The sequence below is a fragment of the Bufo bufo genome, chromosome 6 (assembly GCF_905171765.1).
Source record: "Bufo bufo chromosome 6, aBufBuf1.1, whole genome shotgun sequence".
In the NCBI taxonomy this organism is placed as follows: domain Eukaryota; kingdom Metazoa; phylum Chordata; class Amphibia; order Anura; family Bufonidae; genus Bufo; species Bufo bufo.
Genome location: NC_053394.1, coordinates 325,825,279 through 325,838,699, shown reverse-complemented (window position 1 = coordinate 325,838,699; position 13,421 = coordinate 325,825,279). Strand labels below are relative to the sequence as shown.

Sequence of the window (13,421 nt, the reverse complement as noted above, 5' to 3'; positions counted from 1 at the left end):
GATGGATTCAGGCGGCGTCTCAGTGGGTTGAAAGGCATGGAAGCTCCGGGACAATGCGTCTGCCTTCACATTTTTACTTCCCGGCCTGAACGTAATGGAGAAATCAAAACGGGTAAAAAACAGAGCCCATCGGGCTTGTCGGGGATTCAACCTCTTAGCCGACTCGAGAAACATTAGGTTTTTATGATCAGTGACAACAGTTACTCGATGCCTTGCCCCCTCCAAAAAATGCCTCCACTCCTCAAATGCCCATTTAATAGCCAGCAGCTCCCTATTCCCAATGTCGTAGTTTCTCTCCGTGGGAGAGAATTTCCTGGAGAAGAAGGCACACGGTCTCAGGTTAGTGAGGCTAGCAGGACCCTGTGAAAGAACTGCTCCTGCGCCATCCTCGGATGCATCTACCTCCACAATAAAGGGTCTCTCCTGATCAGGCTGGATCAGAATGGGAGCGCTACTAAATGCCTTTTTTAATGTTTCAAATGAAGAAATGGCCTTGGTAGACCAATTCTCCAAATCCGCCCCTTTCTTAGTAAGGTCGGTCAATGGCTTAGCAATTACAGAAAAATTCATGATAAATTTACGATAGTAATTAGCGAAACCCAAAAACCGTTGTAAAGCCTTTAAGGATGAAGGCCTTACCCATTCCTTAATTGCTAAAATCTTACCAGGATCCATCTTAAAGGCGTGAGGAGTCAAAACATGCCCTAGAAAAAGTATCTCCTGTACACCAAAGACACATTTCTCTTGCTTAGCGGAGAGCTGGTTCTCCCTCAACACCTCTAATACTTGTTTTACATGAGACACATGAGATTTGAAATCAGGAGAGAATATCAAAATGTCGTCAAGATAGACAATAATAAATTTACCTAAGAACTCTCTAAGAATATCGTTCATTAAGTTTTGGAACACAGCTGGGGCATTGCTGAGTCCAAAAGGCATCACCTGATATTCAAAGTGTCCTATCGGAGTATTGAACGCTGTCTTCCATTCATCTCCCTCCTTGATTCGGATTAGATTGTATGCCCCTTTCAGGTTAATCTTGGAAAACCAGGTTGCCCCCAGAACCTGGTTAAATAAATCCGGAATCAATGGGAGAGAGTATCTATTTTGGACAGTGATCTTATTTAATCTCCGGTAATCAATACAAGGCCTAAGACCACCATCCTTCTTTTTAACAAAGAAAAACCCTGCTCCCATAGGAGAGACTGAAGGTCTAATATGCCCATTAGCAAGGCTCTCCTTAATATAATCTTCCATAGCCTTGCGTTCGGGCCCTGAAAGATTATAAATTCACCCTTTAGGAAATTCGGCACCCTCTATTAGCTCTATGGCGCAATCATAAGGTCTATGGGGGGGTAGAACCTCTGGAATAGGGGATGAGAATACATCAGAATATTCTTTAATAACTGAAGGTAATGTATTAGACCTTAATGAAACCCCAGCCTGGACCACGGACAAGCATGAGTCACACTTAGGTCCCCATTTCACCAACTCTCCTTTGAACCAATCAATTGTGGGGTTATGTAAACGGAGCCAAGGCAACCCTAGTACCACCTCAACCGGTAGGTTCTCCAAAACAAAAAGAGAACATCTCTCAGAGTGGCACACACCCACGGTCAGAGAAATTTCAGAGGTACATGACCTTACCGTACCACCAATCAGGGGAGTAGCATCAATAGCCATGACATGGATAGGTGTAGGTAAAGCAAACATTGGAATACCCAATTTACTAGCAAATTCTAAGTCAATAAAGCTGGCCGCTGACCCGGAATCAATAAAGGCCTTACCCGGCCACTTATTAACCCCCAGAGAAATTGTTATAGGTACCAAAAGCTTATATTTAGAAAAATCAGGGTGTACCTTGTCTTTAGGTTGTCTTGCCTTAGGAGACTTGTCAGAGAGGACCCTCTTAGGACACTTGTTGATCCAATGGCCAGGATCTCCACAGTAGAAGCACTCTCTGCGTCTGCGACGAAGATTACCCCGGGTCATGCCAACCTGCATGGGATCCTCGGTGGAGACCTCAGTGTTGTCCCTGGAAAAGGCCTCTGGCTGGACCACCATCTGAGAACAGAACTGTCGTTCTTGTTGTCTCTCTCTAACTCGTCGGTCAAGTCGGACAACTAGGGTCATCATCTCCTCTAAGGTCTCTGGAACTTGATAACTGACTAATAAATCTTTTAAATGATCAGACAGACCAGACCTAAACTGACTCTTCAGGGCTGGTTCATTCCATCCAGAGGGGACACACCACCATCTGAATTGGGTGCAATACTCCTCCGCAGGGAGATGGCCCTGAACCAGTGCCCTAAGAGCCGTCTCGGCTACCAGGGCCCTGTCTGGTTCGTCATAGAGGGTACCCAGGGCCTGAAAAAAAACCTCCACGGAAGTCAGACAACTGGCCCCAGGAGGTAACGAGAATGCCCAGTCCTGGGGATCACCCTGTAGTAGAGAAATGATAATCCCCACGCGTTGGCTCTCGGGACCGGAGGACACGGGGCGCAAACGGAAGTAGAGTTTGCAACTCTCCTTAAAGAGGACCTTTCACCAGAGGAAAGCCTCTAAACTAACTATACAGAGGTGTAGAGCGGCGCCCAGGGAACCCCCTGCACTTACTGTTATCCCCGGGCGCCGCTCCGTTCGCCCGGTATAGCCTCCGGTATGTAAGTAGTTAGGCTCCACCCACTTGATCCTGCCGGCGTCTTCTTATCCTATGCTGTAGCGCTGTCCAATGACAGCGCTCAGCTCATAGCCAGGCTATGAGCTGAGCGCTGCGATTGGCCAGCGCTACAGCATAGGAGAAGAGGACGCCGGCAGGATCAAGTGGGTGGAGCCTAACTACTTACATACCGGAGGCTAAACCGGGCGAACGGAGCGGCGCCCGGGGATAACAGTAAGTGCAGGGGGATCCCTGGGGCACGCTCTACACCTCTGTATAGTTAGTTTAGAGGCTTTCCTCTGGTGAAAGGTCCTCTTTAAAGGAGAGAAACCTCTTCCGGTCTCCAGAAAAGGGTTCTGGGAGCTTGATCTGGGGTTCAAAATGTGGACTGGAGGGCAGAGGAGTGGAAGAACCTTGCCCTAACTCAAAAGAACTGAGTTTCTCTCCTAGCTCCTGCACCATCTGTGTCACGTTAGAGACATGGTCAGTCAGGGTAATAAGAGGATTCATGATACAGTGGTTGTTGGGCCTGTTAATCTGTAACGGTCACGTCCACACACACACAGGCGGAAGGGTAGTGACCACTGCGCTCCACCCTCACCCCTGGCCCTGCCTACTTGCCTCACGAGTCCTAATGACAGGGGACAACTGGACGGCAGTCCCTAACTTAGGATATGTGCAGGGAAGACAGACAAGACAAAATACGGAACATGAACGGACCGGGTCAGAACCAAGAGAGCTACGCAGTACAACGGATTAAGCAAAGAATGGTCAGGAGAAGCCGGGGTCAAATACCAGGAGAGTAGCGAAGTACAAGAGGAGTCCTAAGAGAGTAGTCAGGTGGGAGCTGAGGTCACAATACCAGGATGGATGCGCAGTACAGGAGGAGCAGGCAGAGGATCGTCAGGGAACAGGATCAGGTAAGTATTTAGTAGTCCAACAGATAGCCAGGAACCTAGAAATTAACAGGCAACCTGTGACCAGCAGGCTGCCTGTATTTATAGTGGGGAGTGGGGGTCATGTGACGTGGCCAGCGTCACATGACCGACAGACCAACCAGTAGAGCACCGAGTGATCAGCTCGGCGCTCAAGGCAGACTAGGAGCAGGGAGCCACCCAGCCAGCAAAGCCGCCCTGGGAATGAGGTCAAGCACAGATCCTCATTCCCAAAGCTAAGCAACAGGTCTGCGGGAAATGGGGGACCAAGTGCACCTTCGGAACCCCGTGACAGTTTTAGTGTCTCCATAGTCTGAGAGTCATCGTTTTTTTTTTGTTTTTTTTGGGCGATTGTCTTAGGTAGGGTGTCATTTTTGGAGGATGAGATGACAGTTTGATTGGCACTATTTTGGGGTGCATATGACTTTTTGATTGATTGCTAATACACTTTTTGTGATGTAAGGTGACAAAAAATGGCTTTATTTATTTTTTCACCTGAGGAGTTAGGTCATGTGTTATTTTTATAGAGCAGGTGGTTACGGATGCGGCGATACCTAATATGTCAATTTTTTTTATTTTTTTTACATTTAACAGAATAAAAGCATTTTTGACAAAAAAAAAAAATCATGTTTTAGTGTCTCCATAGTCTGAGCCATAGTTTTTTTTTTTTTTTTTTGGGCGATTGTCTTAGGTTGTCTTAGATTGGTACTATTTTGGGGGGCATACACCTTTTTGATCGCTTGGTGTTGCACTTTTAGTGATGTAGAGTGACAAAAAAATGTTTTTTTAGCACAGTTTATTTTATTTATTTGACGGTGTCCATCTGAGGGGTTAGGTCATGTGATATCTTTATAGAGGCGGTCGATACGGACGCGGCAATACTTAATATGCCTACTTTTCTTTCGCTCGCATCTGTCTACCAGCCGTGTGCAGGCGCGGTGAGGAAGCTGGCAGCCTGCGAGCTTCTTTCCCTCACCGCGCCTGTGCCGAATGCTGAACGGCGCGAGATTTCACCAGAGCACAGGGCTGGCAGACAGATGCGAGCGCTGCCTGGCCCTGTCAATCAGGACTTGGAGGGAGGCGACAAAGGTGGGAAAACGGAGCCTCTAAGTGCAGGAACAACGCCCCCCCCCCCCCCCCCCCCCCCACCTGCTCCTAGAGGCTAATGAGCATATTATAAAAGTTAAATTTCTGGCGTAACGGGGGCATAGATAAAAGTAGGAATAGGCTAGTTAGGTTTAGCTTACATTAGCACATCGCTGTATGTCAGCTAGCGTAATAGGGTTAAATCTGGTGACAGAAACCCTTTAAGGAGTTAAAGGAGTTGTCCCATGAAATTTATTCTACATTTTTCAAACAAGCACCTGGATCTGAACACTTTTGCAGTTGCATGTAATTAAGAACTCAGTTTTCTAAATTGTCTGTCCAGCTCACCGAGGTTGACACACATGCTCAGTTCCATCCTTCAACTGCCACCACCAGCAGCAGCAGAAAGGACACCCCCCTCTGAAAAAGGCACTAGAAGAGATACTAAATCTAGCAGAGCAATTGCAGCAGTGAATGGGGAGATCTCTGGATCCATGTAATGTACAGGGCTGGTTCTGTACTATATTACATTTAATTTACATTTTTTATTCATGGGATAACTGCATTAAAGGGCATCTGTCAGCAGATTTGTACCTATGAAACTAGCTGACCTGTTATATGTGCACTTGGCAGCTGAAGACACCCGTGTTGGTCCCATGTTCATATGTGCCCTCATTTCTGAGATGAGCCTCTAGGAGCAACAGAGGCATTGGCGTTGCACCTAGAGTCTCCACTTTCTCTGCAACTGCAGTTGCCCTCTCCATTTTCATCATGATGATGTTTACACTGCCTGGTCCCGTCAATCAAGTGGGGAGGTTGCAGCAGTTGCAGAGAGAGCAGAGCCTCTAGGTGAAATGGAAAAGCCCCCGTTGCTCCTAGAGGCTCATTTGCATATATTAACACTTCATTTTTCTCAGCAATGCGGGCACATATGAACATGGGACCAACACAGATGTCTTTAGCTGCCAAGCGCACATGTAACCGGTCAGCCAGTGTCATAGGTACAAATCTGCTGACAGATGCCCTTTAGGCCTCTTTCACACTACAGTATGTCCATTTCAGTGTTTTGCGTTCCGTTTTTCACGGATCCGTTGTCCCGTTTTTGGGTTCCGTTGTGTCTCCGTTTCCGTTCAGTATGTCCGCAAAAACCTTTCAGTATGGTTTCCGTATGGTTCCCGTATACGGTCCGTTTTTCACGGATCAAAAACGGAAGCCACCTGTATTTGTGCTCAGCCAAAGTTTGGCAACAAGAAACACATGGCCACAGTGGGCTGGGCCTAGCATTTGTTAATGACGGATCCGCAAAAAAACGGATGACATACGGATGCCTTCCGTATGCATTCAGTTTTTTTGCGGACCCATTGACTTTAATGGAGCCACGGACCGTGATTTGCGGACAAACATAGGACATGTTCTATCTTTCCACGGCACGGAAATACTGAAATACTGAAACGGAATGCACACGGAGACACTTCAGTATTTTTTGCTAAACCATTGAAATGAATGGTTCAGTATCTGTTCCGTATACTGAACTCAAAAAACGTCCAGTATACTGAACGCAAAATACTGTAGTGTGAAAGAGGCCTAAGGCCTCTTTCACACTACAGTATGTCCATTTCAGTGTTTTGCGTTCCGTTTTTCACGGATCCGTTGTCCCGTTTTTGGGTTCCGTTGTGTCTCCGTTTCCGTTCAGTATGTCCGCAAAAACCTTTCAGTATGGTTTCCGTATGGTTCCCGTATACGGTCCGTTTTTCACGGATCAAAAACGGAAGCCACCTGTATTTGTGCTCAGCCAAAGTTTGGCAACAAGAAACACATGGCCACAGTGGGCTGGGCCTAGCATTTGTTAATGACGGATCCGCAAAAAACGGATGACATACGGATGCCTTCCGTATGCATTCCGTTTTTTTTGCGGACCCATTGACTTTAATGGAGCCACGGACCGTGATTTGCGGAGAAACATAGGACATGTTCTATCTTTCCACGGCACGGAAATACTGAAATACTGAAACGGAATGCACACGGAGACACTTCAGTATTTTTTGCTGAACCATTGAAACGAATGGTTCAGTATCTGTTCCGTATACTGAACTCAAAAAACGTCCAGTATACTGAACGCAAAATACTGTAGTGTGAAAGAGGCCTTAAAGAGGTGCAAAACTGCAGCTTGAGACTTTTTTAGGCTCCATTCACACGTCCGCAAAATGGGTCCGCATCCTTTCCGCAATTTTGCGGAATGGGTGCGGACCCATTCATTTTCTATGGGGACGGAATGGATGCGGACAGCACACAGTGTGCTGTCTGCAGCCGCAATTGCGGAGCGCAGCCCCGATTTTGGGTCCGCAAAAAGATAGAGCATGTCCTATTCTTGTCCGCAGCTTGCGGACAAGAATAGGCATTTCTATGGGGTTGACGGGCTGGTGTGTTGCGGACCCGCAATTTGCAGGTCCGCAACACACCACGGACGTGTGAATGTAGCCTTATGCTGGTAAAACTAGCGCAGGGGCAATGAAAATGACACCAAGTGTTTTCTGTAAGTTCAGGTCCTATCCTAGTAAAATACTTCTGAGTACAAATGGCAGCTTACACCCATATATCACAATCAGGGGCGGACTGCCCTGGAAAAAATATTAAAAGTGGCCCGTTTTGTAGTCAGGTATAAATTGATGGAAGGCAGGACCAGCAATACTATATTGTGGCACATTATACCACCCCAACAGAGCCAAATACCACAGTCCACCACCAAATCCTGCCAGCAGCACAAAATACATTCCCAATAATTTCTACTGGCCGGCCGTGAGGAGGGCCCAGGCGCCCCCCTGGGCATCTGCCCACCGGGAAATTTCCCTGTAAGGTCTGCGGTCAATCCGCCCCTGATCACAATTGAATAATCAGGACGACCATCCGACTAGGGCCAAAATCTGCATGTGTACACCCAGCCTGATCAAACACCCCTCCTCGCTCCCACACACACCCCCTGCTAAAATACATGACACTTACCAGGCATGCTGAGGAATCTGTGAATCAGTGTCTGCAGAAGTATATCCGACAAGGCAACATGCAGTTCAATCTACCGCCTAAAACAATAAAAATAAACGGTCATACAAGGGTTAACGACACATTAATGATTAATGGGAGATTTCTTCTCAAGGTCAAGTGACAGTTTTTTACTTTTTTATGTAAAATTCCATTCTGTAAATCAGTAACGGACTGATTAGAGACAGGAGACTGAAAGAAGGATGTATGTACTGCAGCAGAAAGTTCTACCAGGGTGGCATTCTGGGGTTCCATCTGCCATGCTAGCCGTGGTTTGGCAATCATGGTTAAAGGGGTATTCACATCACATACAATGGGGTATATCGCTAGGATATGCCCCCATCGTCTGACAGAGGTGGGACCCGCACCTACAACAAAAACGGAGCGGGGAGAGCTGTGGTATTTCCCGGGGTCCGTCCACCACCAAGTGCTGCCCCCCGCAGCTCCCATAGAAGTGATTGGGAGCGCACCTCGCACGCGCAGCCCCTGCCCCCATTCATTTTTATGGGGCAGACAGAAATAGCCGAGCCAGCGCTCGGCTAATTTTTAGCAGCCCCATAGAAATGAATAGAGGGCGGCATGCGCCCTCCGTTCATTTCCCCGCTCCGTTCTCATTGTAGGTGCGGGTCCCAGAGGTGGAACCCGCACCTATCAGACAATGGGGGCATATCCTAGCGATATGCCCCCATTGACTGAGATGGCAAAACCCCTTTTAAGCATCGTAGGTATGGGCACAAAACCTGTTTTACCAGGGTGGCATTTTGGGGTGCTCATGAATACTGTGCCACGCTAGTCATGGTTTAGTAGTCATGGTTAAGCACTGTAGCTACGGGCACAGTCGTATAGGGCACAGAAGCCCTTGGCACGTTTGCCCTCATATGCTTAGAGCAGAGGATATCCGGCAGCCAGGGAATGTGCCATCCAAAAGTTTACTGTGGATGTCTGGTACGTGTCCCTGCATTACCCGTGCGCCACATGGGGATCAATGACTTCTCAGATGGCAGAATTCCCTAACAAATGGTTGTCAGTCCCTGTAGTATAAGGCTACTTTTACACTAGCATTTCTATTTTCCGGTATTGATATCCGTCATAGGTTCTCAATACCGGAAAAAAAAACGCTTCCGTTTTGTCCCTATTCATTGTCAATGCGAACAAAACGTAACTGAACAGAACAGAATGCTCCAAAATGCATTCCGTTCGGTTGCGTTCTCATACCGGAGAGCAAACCACAGCATGCCACGGTTTTCTTTCCGTCATGGGATGCGGAGCAAGATGGATTCGTCATGACCCACAATGCAAGTCAAAGGGGACGGATCCATTTTCTCTGACACAATAGAAAACGAATCCGTCCCCCATTGACTTTCAATGGAGTTCATGACGGATCCGTCTTGGGTATGTTAAAGATAATACAACCGGATCCGTTCATAACGGATGCAGACGGTTGCATTATCAGTAACGGAAGCGTTTTTTGCTGAACCCTGCCGGATCCAGCAAAAACCGCTGGTGTGAAAGTAGCCTAAGACCTACTTGACAATGTCCATAAGGTTAGGACCACATGGCGACTGGTGGATGCTCCGTATTAAAATTGCGAATGTCACACCGCCAGTCTCATCTAACCATCTAAGGAATCATGCAGGTTTGGATTTCTGTGACTACTGTATCGTGGTCGTGGCAATTTGGGGGTCGCAGCACAACTAGAAATCGCTAGGTGGCCCTAGCCTAACTGGCAATCAATTCAAAGGAGTGAAACCAGCATCTCCTCACCACCAGTGGGGACTAATATTGTCCCATTCTATTGGGGCACCAATGGCTGGACTCTTACCAACGTATGTCCTAAAACAGTGGTTCTCAAACTTTCCAAGCCAAGTACCTCTTAGTGACAAGAAGTTCAAATCAAGTTACCCCCAAGGAAGCGAACTGTGATAAATGTTAATATAGGGTCATTGTCATGCCGTGGTCACAGGCTCTGTTCTAAGCCTGTGTTCAGATTTGAAAGAAAGAACAGCACAGCATGCAGCACTAATCTTCCTGTCAAAATGACACACCACATTAGGACACATGATAGATGACTAATATTTTTTAAATTACATATTGCACTACCAAACATACAGGAGAATACAGCACTACATACCTCTTACATCAAGTGATTTCTCCACTGATATAGATGTTCTCTTTCCTCACTTTCTCCATTCGGGCCCAAACCGCATGATGGCTTCTTTCAGCCATGTTTCATCTCTTCAGAGTTTTCTACCCAGACACCTTAGGTTCCTACTTCTTTTCCATCATCCTCCCCACCTTCTGAACACCCCACCCTGCTAACCTCAATACTGTGCCCTCTGGGCTCCCCAATACTACCCCTTAAATCATTACAGACACTCAGTGCCCTCAAAAATGATTTTGCCCAGTAAATAGTGTCGTAAACAGTGTCACCCAAAAATAATTGTGCTAAGCGGATACTGTGCCAGATTGCCCACAGCAACAGTGGTCCCACCAATAGTAATACTTCTCTCCCGGAGTGCCCTTAATAATATAAGTGCCCCTTACAGTGCACCCAATAATAATATTCTCCATAGTTCCTTAGTAATAATAAGGCCCACCTTAATGACCCTAGTAGTATTAATTTCCCCTTTAGTGCCCCCAGTAGTAGCAGAACCCACCATAATGCCCCCAGTAGTAATAATGCCTGCGTATAGGCCCCAGTAATACTAATGTCTGCTTATAGAAGTAACAAAGCCCACCACAGTGCTCTTTAGTAGTTATAAAGCCCACGATAATTCCCCTAGTAGTATTAAAGCACCCACAGTGTGTCCCAGTAGTAAACAGTCCCCTTATAGTGCCCCCAGTAGTACTAATGCCCCCTAAAGTGCCCACAGTAGTAATGACGCCTACCATAGTGCCACCTAGTAGTAATAAAAGTCCCATAGTATGCTCCAGAAGTAATAATGCCAGTTGTGCCCCCATTGGTAATAAAGCCCTCATAAATTGCACCAGTAGCAAAAAATGCCCCCTTATAGCACCCCCAATACCACTAATGCCCCCTTATAATGTGTGCCCTTAGAAAAAAAAAAATACTCCCTTATAGTGCCTCCAGTAGTATCAATGTGTCCATAGTGCTCCCCCAGTTATAATATATTATTAACCCCCCGAAAGTGGACAAATAGCATGCTGCCAAAGAAACTCAGATACTCACCTCCATGCCGCTGTCAGCGATGCGGTACAGAACACAGCATCCCATTACAGCCCAGCTCAGGCGGCACAATGATGATGATGTTATCATGCCGCCTGTGCCAGCCTCTAATTGGCTTTAGGCCACCTGTATCCTATCAAGAGTGAACGGCAGGGCAGGGAGACACCTGCTCCCATCAGTGACCCGCTGCAGCATTCAACTGTATCGCCATCCTCGGGACAGAAATACAGTGGAATATTGAGCCCTAGCAACAAGCAATAACCCATTACTGGCATCTGGATCAGTCCCTCGTACACCCTCACCCACCGGGGTACACGTACCACAGGCTGAGAACCACTGTCCTAAAACACTTACGTGGAACCGTATGATATTTCTAGCCATCCTGATCTGATTGCGGTATATAAATGGCACATAACAGGTTGGTGAGAATTGGACTCGATGGTTTGAAACCAGGACTGACCCTTTTAAAAGGAACCTGACATGTCTGTATTAGTAACTGCTTGTATTGCGGTTCACAAACTACAGATCCCTTCCGTGTGCAGTCCGCATTTTTCTCACTCCCATCACTAGAAATGACTATTCTTGTCCGCTATAGGGCATGTTTTATAACTTCTGAAACGGATGCGGACAGCACACAGATGACATCCACTTGCCGTCCGTTTTTTTTTCTTTTTCAGACCCATAGAAATGAAAGGATATTTGTGCAACCTGCAAAAATGTGGAACGGACACGGATGCAAAATCCGGTCATGTGCATGAGCCTCTAATGCACCAGGTCTATAAAAATGTCATTCTGCCGCCGAGGGATTAAACCCCCATTGAAGTGAGACCTTCAGCTGCATGTGCTGCCCCTGCCTCCACACCCCTATCCTGACACAGCAGTCTGGTGCAGTCACTATAATCCTAATTCTCCATGTCTGTCAGGTGACAGCAGCACAGTCCCCACTCCTAGAAGTCTATGGGGACGCTGCAGAGGACACGGCGCCATTAGCCCGGGAGACCTGGTCAGTGAGGAGTCCTCCAGGTGCCCTTGTCGTCAGGATTCATGGAGGTGACTGGGACACCACAGGCGACGGTCACACGGCTCTCCCCGGTTCTCTGACGTCTCAACGTGGAGCTGCAGGGAGGGGAGGCGGGGGGCGGGGCGGTACTGTACACTGCATGGATTTAAAGGAGCATTCCTCCCGTAATGCAGGGAACTGGAGACGGCCACATCCAGGGCTAGTTATAGGGAGAGGTATCAAAACGAATGCAAAGGAAAGTGGCGCAGTTACCCATGGCAACAGACCTGGTGCAGAGGAAAATGGAGCAGTTACCCATGGCAACAGACCTGGTGCAAAGGAAAAATGGAGCAGTTACCCATGGCAACAGACCTGGTGCAGAGGAAAATGGGGCAGTTACCCATGGCAACAGACCTGGTGCAGAGGAAAAGTGGAACACAGTAACTCACCAGGGGTCACCTCCTTTTTGATAGGTCACTTTAAAAATGAAAGCAGTGATGATTGGTTGCTATGGGCAACGTCTTAACTTTTCCTTTACGCCTATTTTGATACATGTCCCCCTCAGGTGTTTCCTGACATTGGCCGGGGGGCTTGGCAGCAGGGATCCTCTGCAGTCGTCCAAAAAATACATTACAAATCAAAAGTAGTGATTTGTTTCACCTTATATATCAAAAGGAGCATGGCACTTTTAAAATGTGACCTTTTTTTTAACTCCTTAAGGACACAGCCTTATTTCACCTTAAATCTAAACTAAGCATACAGACATGGAGAGCGGCGCCCAGGGATCCCCCTGCACTTACTGTTATACCTGGGCGCTGCTCCATTCTCCCGGTATAGGCTCCGGTATCTTCAGATTTTCGGCTCAACTGGGAGGAGCCTGCCGGCCTCTCCTTCTCCCAGGCTGTAGCGCTGGCCAATCGCAGCGCTCAGCTCATAGCCTGAGAGGCTTTTTTTTTATCTCAGGCTATGAACTGAGCGCTGCGATTGGCCAGCGCTACAGCCTATTATTTAAATTTTATTTGGGGAAAATGACGTTTTTGTTTATTTTTACTTGAAACTTTTAATTTTGGGGGGGGAAACTTTATTTTTTCAACTTTTTTTTTCGCTTTATTTTTTGTCCCACTTAGGGACTTCAACTTTTGGGGGTCTAATCCTTTACAATGCATTCCAATACTTCTGTATTGGAATGCATTGGCTGTATGAGTAATAATGTGTGTATTACTCATACAGCTTCCGGCCTGTGAGATCCAGGGGGCTGGATCTCACAGGCTCGTCACAGGAAGGCAGCGCAGATGCCTCAGGAAGGCATCGCGCTGCCTTCCATGCCATCGGGTCCCCCCTACAGCCGCATGGGGACCCGATGGCACCGCCGATCGCCGCCGCATAAGGTAAAAGCCGCAAACCGCAGGTCTGAATTGACTCCCATGTGTCCTTAAGTACCGGGACAACATGTGTCCGGAAGAGGTTAGATCAGGGATGCCCAACCTGCGGCCCCCCAGCTGTTGCAAAATTACAACT

At 47.4% G+C, this 13,421-nt stretch overlaps 1 protein-coding gene across 3 annotated transcripts in view; it reads right to left on the bottom strand.

Moving 5' to 3' along the window:
• The window catches only part of LOC121004716 (glycogenin-2-like), a 41,483-nt gene extending 29,453 nt beyond the window's left edge, over nt 1-12,030 (bottom strand). For all 3 annotated transcript variants that reach the window (XM_040437030.1, XM_040437032.1, XM_040437031.1), the window contains exons 1-2: nt 11,904-12,030; nt 7,681-7,757 (exon numbers count right to left, since the gene is read on the bottom strand). In XM_040437030.1, the coding sequence (XP_040292964.1) occupies nt 7,681-7,687 (7 nt within the window). In that variant the 5' untranslated portion in view covers nt 7,688-7,757; nt 11,904-12,030. The remainder of the gene's footprint in view (nt 1-7,680; nt 7,758-11,903) is intronic.
• Between the last annotated feature and the right edge of the window lie 1,391 nt (nt 12,031-13,421).